This window comes from Mustela lutreola, chromosome 6 (assembly GCF_030435805.1).
Source record: "Mustela lutreola isolate mMusLut2 chromosome 6, mMusLut2.pri, whole genome shotgun sequence".
In the NCBI taxonomy this organism is placed as follows: domain Eukaryota; kingdom Metazoa; phylum Chordata; class Mammalia; order Carnivora; family Mustelidae; genus Mustela; species Mustela lutreola.
In genome coordinates, this window is record NC_081295.1 from 20,343,778 (window position 1) to 20,366,770 (window position 22,993).

The 22,993-nt window shown below is 36.8% G+C and overlaps 2 protein-coding genes across 7 annotated transcripts in view; one reads left to right on the forward strand and one right to left on the reverse strand.

The window, feature by feature from the left end:
• On the reverse strand, positions 1 to 12,601 carry FAM229B (family with sequence similarity 229 member B). 3 transcript variants are annotated; one of them, XM_059176818.1, is made up of 4 exons: positions 12,416 to 12,601; positions 3,618 to 3,774; positions 1,446 to 1,584; positions 1 to 220 (listed from the first exon to the last, which is right to left on the reverse strand). In XM_059176818.1, the coding sequence occupies exons 3-4, from the start codon at positions 1,568 to 1,570 to the stop codon at positions 103 to 105; spliced, it is 243 nt and encodes an 80-aa protein (XP_059032801.1). In that variant the 5' UTR covers positions 1,571 to 1,584; positions 3,618 to 3,774; positions 12,416 to 12,601; the 3' UTR covers positions 1 to 102. The 3 variants fall into 3 exon arrangements, with proteins under 3 accessions (XP_059032801.1, XP_059032800.1, XP_059032802.1); XM_059176817.1 differs by having other exon boundaries at positions 12,427 to 12,599; XM_059176819.1 differs by lacking the exon at positions 12,416 to 12,601 and adding an exon at positions 4,224 to 4,303.
• Positions 12,595 to 22,993, forward strand: part of TUBE1 (tubulin epsilon 1) — a 17,069-nt gene continuing 6,670 nt past the window's right edge. The window contains exons 1-6 of one of the 4 annotated variants that reach the window (XM_059176813.1): positions 12,595 to 12,741; positions 12,857 to 12,930; positions 13,569 to 13,621; positions 16,688 to 16,745; positions 19,815 to 19,930; positions 21,415 to 21,536. In XM_059176813.1, coding sequence (XP_059032796.1) covers positions 12,717 to 12,741; positions 12,857 to 12,930; positions 13,569 to 13,621; positions 16,688 to 16,745; positions 19,815 to 19,930; positions 21,415 to 21,536 — 448 coding nt within the window. In that variant the 5' untranslated portion in view covers positions 12,595 to 12,716. Of the gene's footprint in view, positions 12,742 to 12,855; positions 12,931 to 13,568; positions 13,622 to 16,687; positions 16,746 to 19,814; positions 19,931 to 21,414; positions 21,537 to 22,993 lie in introns of those variants that run through there. The other 3 variants (XM_059176814.1, XM_059176816.1, XM_059176815.1) reach the window with 3 other exon arrangements.

The following is a 22,993-nucleotide window of genomic DNA, read 5'->3' on the forward strand; positions in this document are numbered from 1 at the left end:
TCATCCAAAGGTGCCACCACTTTTATTTGTTTATCAGATCATAAGATGATACTGGCCCATTACCCTTGACCTAGTCAAACCTCTACAAAAGGCTTAATGATGCTATTTAGGATGCATTTCCTTGCTGCTTTGTGCAGGTGGCTTTCGCATTGTTGCGTAGACAGTGATAGGAACATCAGTTATGGTCAGGCAATGACTTCCAGGGCATCTTCGGAGTTGCCTGGAGAAAAGAGCAAATGACATGTGGTTAGATACTAAAAAGGAAATTTTTTCAGAGCAGCAAAGCTTGCGCATCAACTGTTTTAAATCATTTTAAAAACTTTGAATGTCACAATATAATTATAACAGAGTGGCACTGATGAGCCAGACATTTTAGACTTATGCTGCAAAGTAGTTCTGGTTGTTGCCATACATTTAGATGCAGAAATTCATAAATATAAAATAACCCTCTGGATGATCATCTTGAATGATATGCAGTGATTGCTCAATGGCAAAAAAGAGGAGTGGGGGGAGTGCATAGTTGTAAACATAGTGATGATTCTATGGCACTTTATGCATACATGCACCTTAAAATCATTCAACTGAGTGACCTAAAAACTGGAATATTTGTGGAAAAATATACAACTGAACATACTATTCCATATACTATTCAAATGCTGATTGAATCTCAGGTTTAAAAGAATCTTTAAACGACTTCTAGTCCCAAAATACATCTAGTGCTTGAATTTCTGTTCTAACATTCCCACCAGATAATACCTAACCTAAGACGTTTCTAAAGACAAGTGTTTAGTACTTCCCAAAATAGTACTGCATCCTTGAATAACTCTGATTTTTAAAGTACCTGACTTATTAAGCTCAAATCTGTGTTCTAAAAATTTCCAAGCCGTGAGAATGGAGTCTAACAAGGTAGTATTTGACGGTTTGCTCTGGTAAGCAGCAGCAAAGTGGAACAAATCCGCTTTGTTATACTTTTCTCGTTTGTAGAAAATGATTTTGCTTTATAAAACATTCATACTCTGTATTACTGTCTTTCTGCTGAAAGTCAAATCAAAGCCGAAGTGACACTAAATCTGAGGTTGGGGACTTCTTAATATTTGTAGCCTTATGCCTGGCATATAGTAGTCTTAAAGATTTACTTGTTCAAATGAATGTCATCTTTCTTGTAAATATCAAAAACAACAATAACAACAATCTAACTAAAAATGTACCCCCCTTCCCAAAAAAAGAACTGGTCTATCACTGAGACTTAACAGAGGTACCGAAAACAGACTAGTGCTTAGAAAACCTGGAATCTGTTAATACTAATTCCATAATAGCAATGTTTGTTAATGTTAACTTAATGGCCCTGGACTTTGTTCTTGCCAATATTGAACATCATCAACTCAAGCTTACATTGATAAGAGTCATTACACACTTCCTCAGTCATCAGGATAAGCAGACCTTACCTAGTTGGTGACATCTCTTTCCCATTATAGGCAGCACTGGAGCTCAGTCCAGATTCCAGCCCAATTGAAGAATCTCCACCTTCTACTGGAAACCTCCTTGGCTGGGTCCCAAACCGAAAAGGCATAATTCACTGAAAACCTAGATCAGAAAGTTAAAATAATGGCATGGGGCTGAGTTGTCTTCAAAAAGTTCTTTGGCGTCTTTAATGTTATTATTTTGTCACAGGTATATAAAAACATTCTGAAACTGACATTTTAAACTATCTATAAAAGTATATGAATGTTATATTATATAACTCCCCCTCACATACAATTTGAATGCTAAATGGATAAGGAAGATGTGGTCCATATACACTATGGAGTATTATGCTTCCATCAGAAAGGATGAATACCCAACTTTTGTAGCAACATGGACGGGACTGGAAGAGATTATGCTGAGTGAAAAAAGTCAGGCAGAAAGAGTCAATTATCATATGGTTTCACTTATTTGTGGAGCATAACAAATATCATGAAGGACATGGGGAATTAGAGAGGAGAAGGGAGTTGGGGGAAATTGGAAGGGGAGGTGAACCATGAGAGACTATGGTACTCTGAAAAACAATCTGAGGGGTTTGAAGTGGCAGGGTGGGGGGAAGTTGGGGGAACCAGGTGGTAGGTATTAGAGAGGGCACGGATTGCATGGAGCACTGGATGTGGTATAAAAATAATGAATACTGTTATCCTGAAAATAAATAAAAAATAAATTAAAAAAAAAGAAGTAAACTGTGTCCTGTGGCTAACATTACTGAAATCTCTTTCTGCTCTATTGGGAAAAAAACTAGCTTGTTTGAAGTGGATGTTACAATCAACAAGCCTGAGCCCCTACTTCCAATCCCCAACTCTCTGCCAAGCCCTTCTCTTCCTTTCTAGTAGAGCCAAGCCCCACATCCTCCACGATAGCTTCCCTTAACCCTGTCCTTGATGATCATTCATCAGCGCCCCCCCATAATTACAGCATATTAGTTAAGAAAGTGGGAGAGTTCAACTATGAAATCCTAAGCAAGGTACTTAACCAAGTATGTTTCCCAAGGATAAAGCGGGAATAATAGTATCTCTTTCCAGGATAATAGTGAGGATTAAAAAAGGTAATACATGTAAAATGCAGTGCCTAACACATAGTTCATGCTCAATAAATGTTAACTATTAGTACCCAGGAGATGCTGCTGGGCATTATTAAATCTATGTATACATACACACACAATGTAACATACATATGAGATATAAGTATAATACACATACACACACAACTATATAAAATAAGTTCTTTACTGCCTACTATAGCCTCTTCTTAGAACTCTTCCCTCACCCCACTGCTCCCCACTCCTTACTTGTTAGGACCAACTCATTCATTAAGTCTGAATTTACATTTCACTTGGTCAGAGAAGCTTTCCATAACCACTCCACTATAGAAGCTTTCCTAGCACCCTCTGTTTTGGCTTTGGAACAGGTACCACTCTAATCAGGATTTCTCTACTGTGACACGATGCACAGTTGGGGCCACATAGCTTTTTGTTGGGGAGAGAGGAAGCTGGCCTGTGCTCTGTAGGATGTTCTATACCATGAAGTCCTCCACCCACTACACACCAATAGCACCCCTCCTCCAAAGTTGTGACAAACAAAAATGTCTCCAGACATTCCCATATGTTCCCCGGTGGAGAGGGGAAGAAATCATCCCCTGTTGAGAACTAATTTTTGGTAAATGTTTTTCTTATCATTGCATCCTCTCCCCATTTCATGCCTATCTTTGTCACCACTGACTGAATCCTTAATATCTAGAACAGTGGCACACAGTCATTAATAACTATTTTATATAAACGTGTATGTGTTCAACAAAAGACGGGAAAAATGAAATATGTCTTATAACTGTTTTTTATACCTAGAGCAGTATTCTATGCCTAATAAGTAAGTGTTTGTTGTGGTAATAATAAAACTAAATAATAAAACTAAATTTAGGAATTTGAATATAATATATATTGGTTTTTATAGACTATGGGTTTCCTTTATCAAGGAAAAAAAATGAAAGGCTCATTGATAAGTTAGTAAAACTACAGTAAAATCTATGGTTTAGTGTAACTATCTTATTTATGTAGGTATTAAGTGTTAGCTAATTCAATCAAGGATACATAGACTTACCAAAATAGGCTGAGTCTGATTCCCGTAGAGGTGAATAAATCAACTGCTTCTACTGACTTTCCATAGAAGGCTGGAATTGCCAAAGGAATGATGATCAAATGTTCCAGTGACACCCAGAAATTATTACATCAGAAGATTCTTTCACATAGTTTCCTACCTGGTAAAGAATAAAATGTCACATTTCATAGCTCCAGCACCAAGCTGAAACTCAACAAAAAATTTGTCTCTGCAGTTTGACAGTTTTATTCTTGTCACTGCCTTATTCTCCAACAATATGAAATATTTTAATCTATGAATGAATTTATTTTTATTCTAAACCTACAGTCTGTACAAAATCATGAGACTCCTCTCACTTTATATCCCAATTTCCTCACTATCGTTAGCTTCCAGTTTTTCCCTCAACAATTAATACAAACTAATCTAATGTAACTATACCCATACCAAAGGCCTCAAACTGTACCTTACAAATTTCTCTATGGCTCTTCCTATAAGGGATTCTTTACATCTTCTCCCTAAAGTCTGGACTAACTCTTCTTTTCTATTTCCTCAAGAACCTTGAAATTCCCCAGTGACAGAAATAAGGACAATTGAAAAATAAGAATACACCTTGTACTGTCCTCTGTTCTGTTCCCTGGACCCTGAGGCTCTCCTCTGTTTGTACCAACTTTGCCAAAGGAATGATGATCAACTGTCCCAGTGACACCCAAAAATTATGACATCAGGATTCTTTCACATAGGTTCCTATCTGCTAAAGAATAAAATGTCTCAACTCATAGCCCCAGCAACAAGGTGAAACTTAATCTTCTGGACTGCCCTCCCTCTCCCAACTTCTGTAGCAATAGTGTACCTCACTGAATATAATACTAAAGTATAACCCTTGAGTCAGAACACTTCTCTTCAGCTACTCTTTTTCTTTTTTCAGTTTTCATAGTAGATGACAAACTTTTAAATGATATTAAGCATTTTTTTTTTAATTTCCCATTGTTCTGTTTTCATATGATTTACACTATGGGAAGCTGGAATTTTACATATTTAAGTTGATGTTAGACAAAATCTTACCTCTACCTTCTTTTTCTTACTAGGGAACCATGTGTGAATAGTTGATTGCAATTTTAGCTTGGAGAAACTATTTAACTGACTGTGTCATAGTTAGACAAACTGAAATAATTGCTAGCCATTGTTAGCTAATGTATCATTAGGACCTGAACATTTGATCCTTAGGGCGGCAAAAATTTTTAATAATTTACATTTTCTGGTGGAGGTGGCTGTGGGAAAATGGTAGGTTTTGACAGGAAAATTAGGTTTGAATTTTAACACAATGTTAAGTCTGAGACTTTGAGCAAATCACTAAAAGTTTGCCTGAAAAAGTGGTGTGAATTTCTACATCATAGAGTTGTTTTGAGGAGTAAAAAAAAAAAAAATCTAGCGTGGAATAAAGCCAATGTCTGAGATACAAAAATTTCATCAGCACACATTCTTTTCTTCGTGCACAATTCTTGAAATCAGAGTGTTGAAGCATTGATTTCACTTTCTAGTCATTGATATATTTTTAAACTATGAAGTGAAGTATCTGCATGTGAAATACTCATAAATTCCTCTCTAATTTACTATGATTTTTAACTATTTATTTGGCATAAGTTGTACCAAGTTTCTTTGTTTGGTATGGGTGACACAATGAAATAAACCAAACAGTAGCCTTAATGATGAAACTTTCTAGCACTACAGTAATAATACATCACCAAAAAGTACCTAACTCTCCAGCAGATTTTCACAGAGAAATGGAGGACTATGTGAAGTATAGATATTTAGGCGGGAGTGGTGTTGAAGATGGTGAAATCTCTAAATACTCTCTTAATCCTCATAAGCCTGACAGTAATAATAATCTTTCAACCCTCAGAATATTGATTCATGAAATGCAGGAAAGGAGTAATGTTTGAATTTGTCATATCCTAAGACAGCAGGTCTACCACAAGGAATTCATGCGTATAGCAAATATTTGCTGAGAATCCACCATGAGCCAGGCATACGTTAAGTGCTGAAGATAAAATATTGAGCAAGACACAGCGTCTGTCCTAGTAGAGTTTACAGGTTAGAGTAGTGTATGCCCTAGACTAGGATATCAAACCTAAGTCTAAAGAATGAGTAGACATTAACTAGATGAAAATGGGTGGGAATTAGAAACATTGAGACAGTTGAGGATGGGGCAAACAGAGGAAGCAGCATGTGCAAAGATCATGTGCCAGTAGAGAAGACAACAGAAAATATGAAAGGCCAGCATAAACATAATAGAGAAAATAAAAAAGAAATAAGATCAGAGAAATAAGTAGAGGCTAAACCAAGCAGGAACAGGAACCGAAGTCGAAGACTTCATGAGCAAGGGAACTCACAAAAGGATTTTAATCTTTCAGGAAATGTATTCGGTTTTCCTTGATTTTTTCTCTGTTAATTTTGTTTTCTACTTCATTTCTTCTCCAATCTTTAGTATTTCCCTTTTTTTTTCTTTACCTTGGGCTTAATCTGTTTCTCTTTTTCTAGTATTTTAAAACGGAAGCCTAGATCTTTGAGACTACCTTCTTTTTTTTTTTTTTTTTTTTTTTTATTTGACAGACAGAGATCACAAGTAGGCAGAGAGGCAGGCAGAGAGAGAGAGAGAGGAGAGAGGAGGAGGAAGCAGGCTCCCTGCCGAACAGAGAGCCCGATGCGGGGCTCGATCCCAGAACCCTGGGACCATGACCCGAGCCGAAGGCAGAGGCTTTAACCCACTGAGCCACCCAGGCGCCCCGAGACTACCTTCTTGATATAAGCTTTTAATTCTATAAATTTCCACCAAAGCACTAGCTGAGATTTATTCCACAAATTTTGAAATGATGTATTTTCATTACCTTCAGTTAAAAATTTCCCTCTTGGCTTCTTCTTTGACCTATGAGTTATTTAGAACTGTTTTATTTTGTTTTCAAATACATGGAAATATTGTAGCTAGTTCTCTTTTCCTGGTTTCTGAGAATCCATTGTTGGCAGAGAACATTCTTTGTATGATTATAATTATTTTACATTTATTGAGACTTGCTTATGGTCATAATATGGACTATCCTGGTAAGTGTTCCACCTACCTTTGAAAAAAAAAATGTGTTCTGCTGTCATTGAGTGAAGTGTTTGTTCTACCATTATAATTACCTGTTTGACAGTGTTGTTCAAGTCTTCTGCATTCTTACTGATTTCCTGTATTCTTCCTCATCAATTACTGAAATAAGGATGTTGAAATCTCCAAATATAATTATGAATGCATTGGTCTCTCCTTTCTATACTGCCGTTTTTGCTTCATATTATTTTGAAGCTCTAAAAGGCGCCGAAATAGCTCAGTTGGGAGAGCGTTAGACTGAAGATATTATTTTGAAGCTCTGATAATAGGTATATAAGTAGTTAGTAGTGCTATGTCCTCCTGATGAACTGACAACTTTATTATTAAAAACTATCCTTCTTTATCTATAGTAATATTAGGTGTCCTGAAATCTACTTTGTCTGAAATTTATATAGATACTTTCTATTCATTAATGTTAGTGTAATTTAATCTTTGCCTATTTTTTGACTTTTAACCTATTTGGTCTTTATATTCAATGTGATTTTCTTATAAACCGTATATAGTCGAGTCTTGCTTTTTCTGATCTACTCTGATGATCTCTAATTTTTAATTAGCATGTTTCAATTATCTATACTTAATGTGATAGATATAACTGAATTTGTATGCCCTCTTGCTATTTGTATTCTATTTGTGCGGTTCTATTTTCCCTTTTTTCTTACTCTGTTCTTTTGAAACAACTGAGTATATTTTATGAATCTATTCTATCTTCATTACTGGCTTATTATTTTACAACTTTTTGTTTTCTTTTTGGTTACTTTAGGGTTTATACTACATGTTTAACTTTTCTGTTTGCCCTAAATAACATTATGCCACCTCACACACACTAAAAGAAACTTACACTCAAACCCATACTAAAAGAGCCATTTCCCATCCCATCTTGTATTATCATAAATTTCACTTCTACATGTATTGCAAACCCCGCAACACATTATAAGCTTCTCTTTAAGCAACAGATTTTAAAGAAAATTTTAAAAGTGACTGGTCTTTTATTTACCCACATATTTATCATTTTCAGTGTTCTTGAACCCCTCCAGTAGGTCCAGATTTCCCTCCAACATCATTTTCCTTTTATCTGAATGAAGATTTTCATTTAACAGTTCTAGTCTACTAGCAATTAATTTATTCCATTTTTGTATGTTTTTACTTCATCTCCACTTCTTTCATCTCCATTTTTGAACAATATTTTTGCTGAGTATATAATCCTGTCAACAGTTTTGTTTTGTGGGCCTTTTTTTAAGTACTTAAAGATTTTGCTCCAGTTTTCTGACTTGCATTGTTTCTAAGTCTTCTTTTATTCTTAACTTTGTTCCTTTACATGTAATGTGTCTTTTTTTTTTCCTCTGAGTGTTTTTAAGATTTTTTTTAGTCACTGGTATTAATTTGATTAATACCTATTTCCTGTGTCTAAAGTTTCATTGAGGTTCTTAAGTCTGTGGGGTCATAATTTTTATCAAATGTGAAAACTTTTCAGACATCATCTCTTCATGTATGTTTTTGTTTCCTCCTTCTGGAACTCCAATTATGATATATAAAGCTGTCTGAAGTTGTCCCATAGCTCACTGATCCTTTCTTGTTCTCATTTGGTTCTATTTTGGGTAGTTCCTACTGTTAAATCTTTAAGTTCACTACTCTCTTCATTTGCAATGTCTAATCTGTTCTTAATTCTACCCAGTGTACTTTTCATTTTAGACACTGAGTTCTTTTTTATCTCTAGATGTCTGACTTAGGCCTTATATTTGTCTCTTCTTAATCTTTCCATGCTATGCTTCCTTCTGCCTTCTTGAACATATTAAGTATAATTATGTTATTTCAATGTCTTCATCTACTAATTCTTTCATTTATGCCATCTCTTGGTTTGCTTTTACCGATTTCTTTTTAACCTCATTTGGAGTGTTTTCTACATCTTCGCCTATCCTGCAATTTTTCATCTGATGGCAGACATTGTAAATTTACGATGTTTAATGCTGGATTTTATTTTAGTCCTCTAAGCACTTTCAAGTTTTGATCTGGGACACAGTTACTTGTATATAGCGTGACCCTTTGGAGGCTTGATTTTTGTGCTTTTCTAGTCTAGATCAGAACAGCCATTCATCTATGGCTAATGTCTCTCCACTACTGAGGCAATGTCCTTACTGTACTCAACACCCCCAGATATTACAGGGTTCTTCCACTAAAAATACTGGGAATGTAAACTAGTCCCAGCCTTGTGTGAACCCCCTAACTTGTTCTGACTGCTTCTTCCCAGTGGTTCATTCCTTAGTCCTGGGTAATATCCCCACATGCATATACTAATCGGTACTCAGTTTAAGGCTCAGAGAAATTCCCTGAAGATCTCAAGAGCTTTCTCTATACACTTACTCTCTGGCACTCTGCTCTGAAAATTCTACCTGCCTTGGTCCCACAGAATTTTCAGTTCTGTCTCCCCAACTCAGAATGGCTGTTGTGTTGTGTTTGAGCTCTATTCATCAGAAAGAAGCTAATAGGTCTAGTCCATATGCAAGAAGAGGGAATACTGTATTCTGATATCACGTCTGAGAGTGCTTGTAATGTTATAAATGTTGTTCATCAAATATTTCTGGCTTTCTGCTTTCTGGAAATTGCAATTCCTGTCCCCCTATGATTACTCAGAGCTCATGTGACTAGTTTTGGCCAGTGCATTAACAACAGCCATTAACTGCAGTGCAAGATCCTCTTGAGTTGTCTTTCCCTTTGCCACAAAGACAAGAATGTACCAAATAGTGGTAGTTTAGCAATCTGGGTGCCAGAGTGAGGTAAACATAAAGCACAACTATAGTGATCTCCCAAAAGACATGGATTTTGTGCAAAAATATAAACCTTTATTGTTTTACACCACTGACACTTAGAGGTTAGTTGTTACCACAACTTAGCAAAGTTTATCATGACTTATAAAGACTTAGGTCCAGATTTAATAACTGCCGTAACAAAAATCTAAAATATAAGTCACTAGCATAGTGGTCAGGCAGCAGGTAACAAAGAAACTGTTACTGGAAGCTGAAAGGATAGTATTTATGTTATTAATGGCAAATGTATTGGAAAAAAACCTTTGCAAAACTCTTGTGATAACCTAGAAGATGGATTACTTACTAATGAACTTGAATTCAAGGGGAAGAAGTTAGAAGACAATGCTGGTAAAACATTGGTTGCTATGGTTGTGTTTGTCAAGTTATATGAAACAGAGATGGGCTCAGAAATGCAGTGTGCCAACAGGAATAAAAAGGGATAGAGCCCCCACAAATTCTAATTATATTCAAGTGACAACCTGGAAAGTCAAAGGAGTATAATTTCCCTGGAACACATTATATTTCCCCTCAGAGCTTTGTAATATATTTTCAATGTCTTCCAGTACTGAATGTGCTCTAGAGGAGTCTAAGAAACCCTCATTGTTTTTTCTCCAACATTCCCCCCACCCCACGCTGCTGCATTTGTTTCTTGCTTGGGTACCCAGAGAATTCTTTAATTCTGAAAACTGAGTAACTTAACCAGGATATATCTTAGTGTTGACTGTTCTATAGAAATTTTTCTATGGAACATGATATATCCCTTTTTAATTGAAGTATAATTAACATACAGTGTTAATATTAGCTTCAGATGTATAATACATTCAACATTTCTATACATTACTCAGTATTCATCATGATAAGCATACTCTTAATACTCTTCCTATAATTCTTACTCCTGTATCCTTTTAATCTATAGATTTTCTTTATCAGTAAGGACATTTCTTCTTCCATTTGCTGTGTTCTCTATTTTAGGGGCACTTATTAATCTCATGTCAAACCATCTTTGTTTCTTTCACATATATTCTAAGAGTTTTAATACCTTTTTTCTTTGCCTCAATATTCTCTGTGATTATCTCAAGCCTCTCATCAACATCAGTTATCTGATGTTCAGCTCTCTAATCTACCTCTTTGTATTTGTATCTACCTCTCTAATTCTGTATTTCTAAATCCAATTCTCCTACGTACAGCTATAGTTTGAAAGGTAAGTTATATTTTTTTCACTGTTTGTATCAGAGGAGGTATATTATAACGCCACTAGAGCTCTGTATAAACCTCCAGGATGGCCTGGGTTCTTCCTGCTGAGTTTGCTGAATATCTTAAATAGGGGATCAACCCATCTAATGAGGAGTGTATTCAACACAAGGCTATGCTCAAATATATGACTTCAATGTGAGTTCTTGTAAAATATAAACTCTAAAAGTTTTTCTGCTTCTACTAAGGTCCTGCAATGGCCAGTATACAAGGCTCTGCCTTGATTCTGAAGCAGAATTGCCTCTCATTCTGATGCTCCCCAAACTGAAGTTATTAACGAGGCTTGTTAGGACTTTCTTAATTTAACTTGTTCCCATGTATGACCTGCATGGACTAATGACTTGGATCTCACCACTGTATGAAAGACGGAGCTTGCAGAAGCCAGACCGCCAGATGAGCTGACACCATAACTCACTGGCACAGACCTACTAACACCACTGCCTACAAACTAGACCAAACTTTGCAAACTTGGGAAGCCCTAGGCTTTGGGACTTCAATATCAAGACGTGAAGTGAGGTATTGGTGGTTCCAAACTATACCTCCACCACTGACTCTACACTCGCTAATAAGCAGTTAAGAGTAAAATCTAGCAATTGCAAAACATTCTGGATTAAAAGTTACCTATTAATCACAAGGGATATAAATACTAAAATTAAAAACAGCCAAATGGAAATGTGGGAAAGCCTAAGCACTATAAACCACACATCGCAACTTCAAACTCACCAGCTATCAGAGAATGTAGAAATTATTTGTCTTGGTGGAGGAAAGAAAGTGTTCTAGTCAATCAAATATTACGGTTACTATCACCACACACTAATTGCACATACACTTTATTATTTTTTTTAATGGAGTTGGCTTCCTACAAAATCCTAAGATTTTGTAGTTCCTCACAATTTTGTGGAAATTATTAATTTCAGTAAAGAAGTTCTGGAGTTCTCAATTGAAGTCTGGTCTAAATTAATCAGTAACAGTTTAGAGTGTTTTTCAATGCTTGACAATTTTTGGTACTTGGTAATTTCCGGGAATGTCTTAGTCTTAGTCTTCTTCCTTCCATCTAATTGACATAAATCAAATGCCTAGTTTTACTGTCATCTCTTTCACTAGACTTCTGTTTACTGATCTACATCCTCATCCACCAAACCCTACAGAACTTACAATCAGCACCACACCATAGAGTTAAGACAAAAATTGTTTTAGTATTTCCTGTGTATCTAAGATTATAGGCTTCTTGGGGCTGGATGCATGTCTTGACTACTTTCGAATACTCTGAAAGGCCTAGAAGTTCATGTCGGGAGTATACAGCTTCAACCAACACTGACTGTCTCTCTGAAGCGCTTTTCTGTCCAAGTGTATCAACTGCCTAGTTTCGGTAGTAGCTTGACACGCCTATTTGTCTGGGATTTCTTTGTGCTCGTCGACATTGTTTTCTGTTAGAAGAAAGGGCTTGTTGGAAAGACGCTCGAAAGCTGAGCGTCCCGAGGACTCGGACTAAACGGAATTTGACCCAACTCCCAGGGTGTCGAGACTGAACAAAAACTAGGGCTCTCATAGGCCATAAACACTTTTAAAGACACACATTTTAAAATCCCACTCCACGGCCTAATTACCCGCCAGTTACCCCGGCTTCCGGAGCTGCCGAAGCTCAAAGATGTTGGCAAGCAGCAGGATCTACCGCCCGGAGGCCCATTCGCTATGGTAACGGTGGGACGCAAGTACCCCTGCGCGGCCTTCTGACGGAAAAACTTAGCTTGATTCTAGAGGAGAGCGTTGCGACGGCAGTGACTTGCGGCGGCAGCGTGACTTACGGCTGCCGGGCGCCTGTGGGCGTGCCGCTGGGAGGCGGAGCTCGCAAGGGAGTTCGAAAGTGGGCGCGGGCTCCCTGGTACCTTCGTCTAGACGCGCCGTAGTATGACCCAGTCGGTGGTCGTACAGGGTAAGCTGTGCGGGGGGGCGGGGGAGGCGGGCAGGGGCAGTCGGTCGCCGCGCAGACGGGTGGCCTTGTTTGCCACCTAATGGCTACTCTCTTTCGCTCTTCTCGCTCATCGCAGTGGGCCAGTGCGGAAACCAGATCGGCTGCTGCTTCTGGGATCTGGCGCTGAGGGAGCATGCCGCGGTCAACCAGGTACCGGCCCCGCCGCCCGGAGACCAGCCCTCGCCTTTTATCGAGGCTCGTCCAACAAATAAGCAAGAATCGGTCCATTTGATCTTTTCTTTGACCAGTATAAGGCGAATGGGATCTCCTCAGGAAAGAACAACCTGGTTTTTTAAACGTTTTTTGGGCGTTAGACAAAGAACAAACGATGGTCAAAGATCTTAGTCTTAAGGCTCGCTGATTGTCAGGGTCTCGCTGTTAACAGGATTCTTGTGAAGAGCGATGAGAGAGTATTGGGGAAGTACTCGTAAACTAGGTAACGTGTGTCGTGTTATATTATATATGTTATATTCCTGAATTTAATCAGCTTGAAAATGATCACCGGGAATCCAGACGAAGCTTTCGTTTGACGCGCCTGTTCTACAGTCCCTGTGGGGACTCCTTTCTTCAGCACCCTCAGCTAAACTTAATCCACAGATTTTATGGCATTTATTCTTTAGGTAGGAAGAATCAGTCTAAGCACTTTATGATAACTTGCATTTTTGCTGTTGTTCTCATAGCCAAATACCAACCATTACAGTATTGTGAGATTATTAAATCGAAAGGATTTCATTTGGGAAAGAGGTCAAACTAATCAGATGTTATAAATATACTTTTTTTCTTTTTAGAAAGGAATTTATGATGAGGCATTAAGCAGCTTCTTTAGAAATGTGGATACCAGGTAAGATGGCTTTAAAGTCTATCACATATCATAATGATTCTTTTCATGCCATCAGGTTGGCTGAGCGTTCTTCAAGGGACAATGAAACAGTTGATAGCTATAAAGAAGTTGTCTGGCTTTTTTGTTTTTCTCATTATAAAAAGCATTTTTTTTCCCTCATTCCCATATCATTCATATTTCTCATATTATTCTGCAGAGTAGGACAGCAAGTTTCCTTTTAAGGCCATTTGAAGGAACAAAAAGTAACTTCCTTGTGCCTTCTCTTTATTTTTTAAAGATTTTATTTATTGGAGAGAGAGTGCACACTAGCACAACTGGGGCAGAGGGAAAGAAGAAGCAGACTCCCTGATGAGCAGGGAACCTCATGTGGGGCTCCATCCCAGGACCCCAGCATCATGATCCGAGCAGAAAGCAGACACTTAACCAGCTGAGCCACCCAGGCGCCCCTCCTGTGCCTTATTTTAACATGACCTTGAAATAAAGTTTTACTGAAAGACTGATGAAAGTTTCCTTCAGGGTATGTTGTTAATGCATTCAAGAATGACTAACCTTTGAAAGAAAAATACATTCTTTACACTTCTGTGACACTATTTGTAGTCAGGAATATTTGTTGTAGGAATAGAATGTGCTAATTGTCAGATTACTTTTGTTTATATAATAAAGAGCATATGTATCTTTTATCTGAAAGTAATTTTAACATTCAAGATATATCCGTAAGCTTTTAATATTTAATTGTTAAGTTTGTGTATTTTCAAAATAATTAATAAAACTAAACTGTAGTGAACATGAACTAAAAAATACATCATGAAGATCCACCTTCGTATAATTAAAATTCTAGTTCTAAGGGCACCTGGGTGGTTCAGTGGGTTGAGCCTCTGCCTTCAGCTCAGGTCATGATCTCAGGGTCCTGGGATCAAGCCCTGCATGGGGCTCTCTGCCCAGCAGGGAGCCTGCTTCCCTGTCTCTCTCTCTGCCTACTTGTGATTTCTCTGTCAAATAAATAATTCTTATAAGAAAAAAAGTTCTAGTTCTAGTTTGAATTAGTTGGTTGGGTATTTAAGTTAAGTTATCTCCTAGGGAAGGCTAATTAGAGGCTCTACTTCCTTGATAAATCCCAGAATTGGACCCTCATATTTACAAACTCTAAAAACTTGTTAACATCTTGTTAAGGAGTCCATTGCTTTCCAGTACAGGCAGATAAACCAAACTCAAAGAGAATGGGAAATTCAAAAGCAGAAAGTCAATGTAGTAATTGAAGTAGGAACCGTAACTCAGGAGCATCAGATCTTCTTTTCCCTTCAAAAACACTTTCTCTTCTCTAGGGAATCTACCTGAAAAGTAATAATAGAGGGTTGCTTGGTGATCATGGAATCAGACCAAGGGGAGGTAGATGTATTACCTTAATGATTGTTGTCATTTATCTTTATTATATGGAGATACCTGTTATGTAGGATTCCCTCTCCCTTGTGAACTAGAACATCCTCTCCCCTAAATACTGTTAAAGAGATGCAAATTTGCCTTTGTCATACTTCCTTTTCTGTGCTTCCCTTCTAACTGAATTCCCACTCTCATCCCCTCTACCCTTGATGGCCAGTCCTTTCATTATTACTTAGTTGAGACTCAGCCAGGGAGCTATTCTTTCTTACGTAACTATACTCTCCTGTACTCTGTTTTATAATTTAACGTGAGGGCATTCTTATTTCCCCAATCCCAAGTTTATCCAAAAAGGGGAGATGAGTCTTGGCATTTTACTCTTCTTTCTATGTACTAGCAACACCTGGAACATCTTTCTTGGTCCATGACTTTTACTGAACAGCTTATAAAAAAAAAAAAGAAATTTAGTGAAGTAAGACCACGCTCGTAAAACATACATCTGATTTTTAAAGTGAACCCCAGACTTTGATCTGAGGAAACAGACAGCTAAAGAGGTCTTGAGTGTATGATCTCCATGAGCTATGAGAAAAAGCAAGCCTCAAATTAGGGACGAATCTGTTCCATGTTAGTACACAAAAAAAAGAAAAAAACCTTTCAAAAACACGGGCACATTTTTTGTACATTTTGTACATTTGAGGAAATGACCATACCTTTTTAATAGTATACTAAGAATTTACCTATACTAGGGGTTAACAAAACTTTCCTACAAAGGACCAGGTGGTAACTATTTTAGGTTTTGAAAACCATAAGGTCTGTGTCACATCTGTTTGATTCTGCTGTTGTAATGGGAATGCAGGTATAGCTTACTAGTACCTAAGCAAGTGGGCATGGCTGTGTTTGAATAAAACTTTAGGAAAATTAAGCAGTTGGTGAAAGTTAGCCCAAGGACCATAGTTTACTAACCCAACCTATAGCATCATCTCTGTTCAATTCAATCTCCTTTCTTATATTATCTTCTTGTGAACTGTATTGACTTATATACTCTGTGTTTAGTCATAGGTGTAGTTACTTTAATTCAACACGGCATTCTAGGAACAGGCTTAGATATTCGGTGATACATAACCATTGTATCAGTTGATGTGTGTTCAGCTACAGTAGGAAACCTCAGTAATGATGGCTTCTCCAATAAAAGTATCCAGTTATCCCATATAAAGAAATCTGGAAATAGGCCATCTAGGCTTGGAGAAGTTCCTTAAAAGATCAAGGTACTTTCATTTCATTACTTCTATTGTGTTGGCTTCTTGTCCTCCTGTTTGTTTTTTCATAACTATAAAGTGGCAGCCTCCATTCCATGCATCACATCTTTATTCACGTTCAAGGTAGGAAAAGGGAAGAGTTGGCACTGACTACTTCTGGTCCTCTTTATCAGAAAAGCTTCCCAGAATATCTCCCTTTTATCTCATTAGTAAGAACTAGATTACATGGCCAGCCCTAACTACAAAGAAAGCCAGGGAAAAAAGTATTCACTTTTCAGCCTAAGGGGAGGGTAAACAGGGGAGAAAAATAGGAAAGGCCTTTTGAGTCTGCCTCACCACGCCTGTAAGTAGCTTTATATAAACGGGAGTTAATTACCTAACAGCAGTATTAGCCTTTGGGAGATCTTGTGACCTTTACTCATTTTTTATCTTTCAGAGTGGTTGGTGATGGTGGCAGTATTTCCAAGGGGAAAATTTGTACTTTGAAAGCACGAGTAAGATCTGTATACTTGGATTCTTATATTGTGTGTCTTTTAAAAATAACTATATTTCTTTAACGATCAGAATTAAATTTTAATTTAACTTCTCATATATAAAAAAAAAGTATTTACTAAGCCACATTTTAATATAAATATAGTTAAGCAGACATTTATATCTGCCTGGAACTTTAGGGGGAAATTTTGTGCTTAAAGGAAAAACACTATCTTAGCATTTTTTTAATAAATGTTTCAGGGGAAATATACATCTGGGTAAATGATAACAAAAGGAGCTCTCTTAATTCTAGCCTCAGACACATGCTAATGCAGGTTAATTTTTCATTTGAAGATAATGGAACATTTCTTTGCATCAGTTACTATTTCCAGTCCAAAGCACAGATCAGATCCAGCCTCGTTATAGTGAATACCATAACTCTGTTAAGACCTCTTGAACAAAAATTATTTGAGTCAGTCTCCCATATTTAGTCTTAATCTCATTCCAGCAACAACACTTCTGCAATTGTTTCTCTACAACAACCTGCTTTTTCCAGTTATTGATCAATAATCTTTGAAACAAAAAAGAAAAGCAGTTTGGATGGAAGGGATTGAGACAGTAAGGACCAGACCTGGAGTCGTGGCTGGAAGAGCAAATAGCAATTGTCTTGTGGTACCTGGGAATGGTCTCCTTGTATCTGAATTCTCAGATGTCCTTGGAAAACAAAATTTAGTGGCAGAGACCCTGTGCTTATAGGCTGTTCAGATGATTAAAACTTGGTATCCTACATGCTATGGAGAGCACTAATATCCCAATCCAAATCTTACAGAAAAAGTAACATTGACATTTCCTAGAGCACTCCCAGTTTGAGCTCTTTCCCAGTACCCTATCAGTGAGCAAGTAGGAGGTGGAGAAAACACTATTGGGAGAGAATAAATCAGTGTGTCTCTGTCACCTTTGACTTGTCCTAGAAGGTTCTCTTCCATTTCTCCTTAGGAATCTTGGTATTAAGTGACTGTGATCACTGAAGTCTTTGCAAGGTAACTTGGTGGTCAGGTCCCTCCTCTGTATTCAGTATCCCAGGCTAATGGATAAATACTCAGAGTTTTGTAAATCCTATATTACAATTAAGGGAAAGCTCCAAGCCCAGAAAGCTGTCACCTGGTTGTTCTTGTGGTAGAAAACAAAAAACATCAAATCCTGAAACAGCTGTGATTCTAGACCTTGGATGGTTGTGTGAGGAACCCAGAATAATTCCTCATTTAATTAATTTCCAAGGGAAAAGCAAATCGAAGTCTTGATATGACTAGAATTGAAAAAGTTCTATACCATGTCAGCGTTTTCATGTTCAGTGATGTTGACAGTATGATTCTATCAAACCTGACTTCAAGAGGGGCTTGAATGTCAGTTTGTATTCTTCCTCTTGCTTCCTTTGCCAGATTGCAATGTAATTGAGGGTAGTCTTCCACAAATTATCTTAAATAAATCTGTTTTGGAACAAGGCCGTTATAAGCTAATTTTTTTTTCTTTTTGTAATCTTACACAACATGTAGTATACTACTGTTTGCCCATACAGTGAAGTCTCTCTTATGGTTGATTAGGTGTTAAAAGTCAACATCTAGGTAAAACTTGCATATTATCAAAATATCTTAGAAAAACCTGGCCAGTAAATAACCCTATGTAGTCCAATATACATAAAGTATATGTATATTGCTTGCTGTATATAAAAGAGCACATTTATAATACATAATTTTATAGTCTTTCTAGTATACTACTGTGATATACTATTGTACAATTAGAAATATATTTCTGACATACTGGGTAAGACTATCTCAGTTGCTTGCTTACCGTAGCATAGTTAATTCCACAAACACTTTAATTCACAGAATTTAAATGGGCATAAGTTGCAACTCCATGGTAGTCAGTACTCCATAAATGTCAACTTCACTATCTCAATAGATAGGCGAGCATGGCGTTTGATGGTGAAGACTGAAGGTTCTGCAGCCAGGCTAACTGAGTGTGAATTTCTACTCCTTCATGGAGCCAGGTGATCACAGCTAAGTGATATAGCTTTCCTAGGCCTCAGTTTTCTCAAGGGTAAGGCAGGGGTAATTATATACCTATGCATAGGGTTCTGAGGATCAAATGGGGTACTATGTACAAAGCACATAGAGACACTGTAAGTGCTTACAGTCACGGGGTCACAAGAACTAAAAAAGCCCGTAAACCAAGCACTTTCTCTGACACTGAATCAAAGAGTTAATAGCTTTGTAGTGTATTCTAAAGTTATTTCAGAATTTTTTCAGCTTATTTATTTAACTATTTATTTTACGTTTTCACTCGTCTTCCTCAGTGTAGAAAACATGGAAGTACAAAACAGTGAGGGTAAAGGGTATATAATCCTATTGCCAAGCTATCCCTGCCTGCATTTTGCTGTGTTTCCCTCCAATCTTTTTCTATTTTTCTTTCCATACTTAATTTTATGTTTTATATTCTCATTTTCTTCTAAGTAGTAAAGGTTATTGCCCATGTCAATAGTGTTTGTGGTAATGAATTAGGTTTTCTTGGGAGTAGGGACCTTGTTATCACCTTTGACTTCTATCCAGGGCCTTGGTTTGCATCTAATAGTAAGTTTACTGATCTGAATTGAACCGTTCTGGGCTGTGATTCATGAAGAGCAGCGTGGGCAAGTGCATTAACATACTGTATATTTATTGAGAATTTTTTTCTGGTTAGGGCGCCTTCTAAGTTTCTGAGACCTTGTTCTCAAAACATTTACAATCACATAGGCACAGGAGTAAAAGAATTGTTAGAAAAACAGTTGAGGGGATTAGTCAGTTCTTCCCCCACCCCAGGTGGTATTTTGGAGTAGACTGAGAGTTTAGAACCAACCTTTTAATTGTATTCCACCTCCTGAGCAGAGTGAAATCACTTTTTCATTCTTAAAACAGATTCAAATAAACATTCAAATAAAGATTTGACTAAGCTTAAACTATAAAAAGAACAATACAACTTTTAGTTCATAAATTCATTTACAGAGTTACTAGCTCTAAAGACAAATAAGCTAATTCGATTTTATTTCTCTTTCTCAGGCTGTCTTGATTGACATGGAGGAAGGGGTAGTAAATGAAATTCTGCAGGGACCATTGAGAGATGTGTTTGATAGCAAGCAGCTCATCACCGATATTTCTGGCTCGGGAAATAACTGGTGAGAACATGCTGTATGTAAAAAAATGAATGTCATCTCAAAAAAAATGATCTTTCCTTCTTTCTAATAGGTCCTGCTGACAGGAAAGCAAGATCTACCTGCCAGACCTGCCTCTAGGCTTTTTGGCCCTTCATCATTCCCTGGATAAATGATGGGGTTTCTCAGTGCTGAAAAGTCACCCTATTACAGTTTTTTCTCACCATTTTTTAGAAAAAATCATGAAAAGTAGATTTACTAAATTCCTTGTAATTGATTCTTACATAATACTAGTGGCAAAAGTTTTAACTATTTTTATAAACTGTTCTCTTACCTACACTATTTGATTCTGTCAAGTTTTCCAGTTGGTCAGACTTGACGGGACTGCTAGGAAGTGCAAGCTAGACCTGTGTCCCAGCATTAAAGCTCAGCCAAAGGCTGTGTTTCTCATAAATATATAACTGTCTGTTCTCTTTAATGGGGTAAAAAGCTTCAACGATGATCATTGAACATTTACATTGAGACTGTTTTTGCTGTTGTTTAAAAATTAAGTAACTCCTTATTATTTGCAAATCTAATGTTTACTATTTTCTCTATTTGCAGTCTGTCTCTCAGGTTCCTAATGTGTAGTGATATCATTTCACTACATGAATTTGCTGGGTGCCTGGCTGACTCAGAAGAGCGTGCAGCTCTTGATCTTGGGGTCATTAGTTTGAGCCCCATGTCGGGGGAAGAGATGACTCTAATAAATAAAACTTTAAAACATGAGTTTACATTTTGCCTTCTTAGAAACTTCATATGGGGAGAACCAGCCACTAAATGAATTCACCTGCCCACTTAACTGGCTTTTCACTAATTGTGTAACTTTTTCTATAATTTTTGAGTTACACAACCTGTGTCACGGGTAGTCATTCATTTGTTTTTTTAATTATTTCTTAATACATCAAAGTGCTCCTTGCAAATTTGATTATCAGTAAGGCTTTCAGAGCCTTGTGAATTTCAGTTTTCTATTGTGTATCATTTCAACTAATGATAACAGGATGTGACCAATGTTTTCTCCTATATTAAACCAATATGTTAGTTCAAATTTTTTTCTTTTTAATGTCTTTCTAGTTGACCAAATTCTGCTCTTCAATGTGTAAAACTTACTGCAATCAGAGTTTATGTTAAATGGAAATGAGAAAAAACTATGTAATTAAAGTCATATTTATACCTTAAAAAAAAGGAGAAAGATAAGATAAATTTAGAAAACCATAGTTTAATATCTATTGATAATGAGCTATTTTATCAAGATATTTGAGGATTATAGACCTTTATATTTGTTACATTTTCTATCTAGTATCTTTTAAATATCACAATATGATTTATTCATATGAAACAAGAATTAGTATAGTAAAAATGCTTCTTTAAGTTTTTCTGTAATCTTTTTTCATTTAGTTCAGAAGTAATCAAATCTTGAAATAATAAATGTCAGGGTATTTTTGTAATTTATATCCTTTTTTTTTCAGGGCTGTGGGGCACAAAGTTTTTGGCAGTCTTTATCAAGAACAGATTTTAGAGAAACTCAGAAAGTCGGCAGAGCACTGTGATTGTTTGCAGTGTTTTTTTATAATACATTCCATGGGAGGAGGTAAAGTTACTCACTCATTTCCCTATAGCAATGTGAAAGTGTAAGTGGGAATTCATTTTGCAAACAGTAGCATGTTTTCAGACCTATGCTTAATAAAGGTACAACTTTTAACACTGTATGTGTTTGAGTACATACATAACTGCTTCTTATTAAATTTTTGTCAAATTTTGTTGCTATTACCATTGTTTATAAATTGAAGCCCTTTTAAAAGTCAGGACAACTGAATCTGAAGTTTTTTCTTCTTCTACTTTTAGTTCTTCATAAAATTTCCAGCTACATTTCAGTGTATGTGAGCTTTCTGGGAATCCTGCCTTTGTCCTAGAAGTTTGCTTGTGTAGACTGATATACCGCCTAGAAACTAAGCATTTTTGGCTTGTTCATAGGTATCATTGCTAAGAAATATCAATACTCTTTAACTGCTTCCCAACCTTTCTTGTGTCCAATAAGAGACATAGATAAATCCTTTTAGTCAGCTCCTTTAAACCATTCCTCACATAGTAATTGCCTTGACCTAGATTAAATGATCTGCATTGCTTTCTTTCCCCAGGGAAGCCTGTATTGAAGTATTTTGCAAATGAAGTATTTTGCTCCTGTTTTATGAACTAGACACATACTGTATTTTGCTAATTTCCAAAAGGATTAGTGAGTTTTAAAAAGAAAAGTTTGCCATACTATTTTTCTCCAAGCTCAGATTAAGATTTTATATTCAGCAGATTATATAAATTGATTTTTGTTAAAAGATTTTATTTATTTATTTATTTGAAAGAGAGAGAGGGGAAAGTAGGCTCCCTGCCAAGCAAGGAGCCCGATGCAGGGCTGGATCCCAGGACCCTGAGACCATAACCCCAGCCGAAGGCAAAGACCCAACCCACTGAACTACCCAGGCTCCCCTATAAATTGATTTTTATACATATTATTCAGTATGATAACATTTTAAAATTAAAGTGATAACTTCTATGTAACCATGCCTTTAGAGGACCATCACAATCGTTAAGAAACAAATTCTTTTTCTACTAGTATAAACTGCAAGTTTCGGTAAGTTTTCAAAAAACCAATTTGATTTATAGTTAATTATAGTGCCTTTTTTAATCCCTCTATTGTTCAAAATCTCAGAAGACTATACTTTATTCATAATTCACTGACAAAAATAAAGAATAGTAAAGGTTGAAATGGTCTCCTTTCTGACATCTAAGTCCTAGATTGTCCTCACAGGTCATCAAGTCTGCCTATGTCTGTCCTTCCAGATATTTTCTGTGCCTTTAAAAGTGTGTGTGTGTGTGTGTGTGTGTGTGTGTGTGTGTGTGTGTGTTTTAACATAAGATCATGTGGTGCATATTATTCCAACATTTTTTCACTTTATGTCCTTCTTGATTGTCTTTCATTATCTTCTCTGTCTCTGAGAATTCAGTTGTGTTAATACATACTATTTGAAGTCCATTTCCCACTAGTGGATGTTC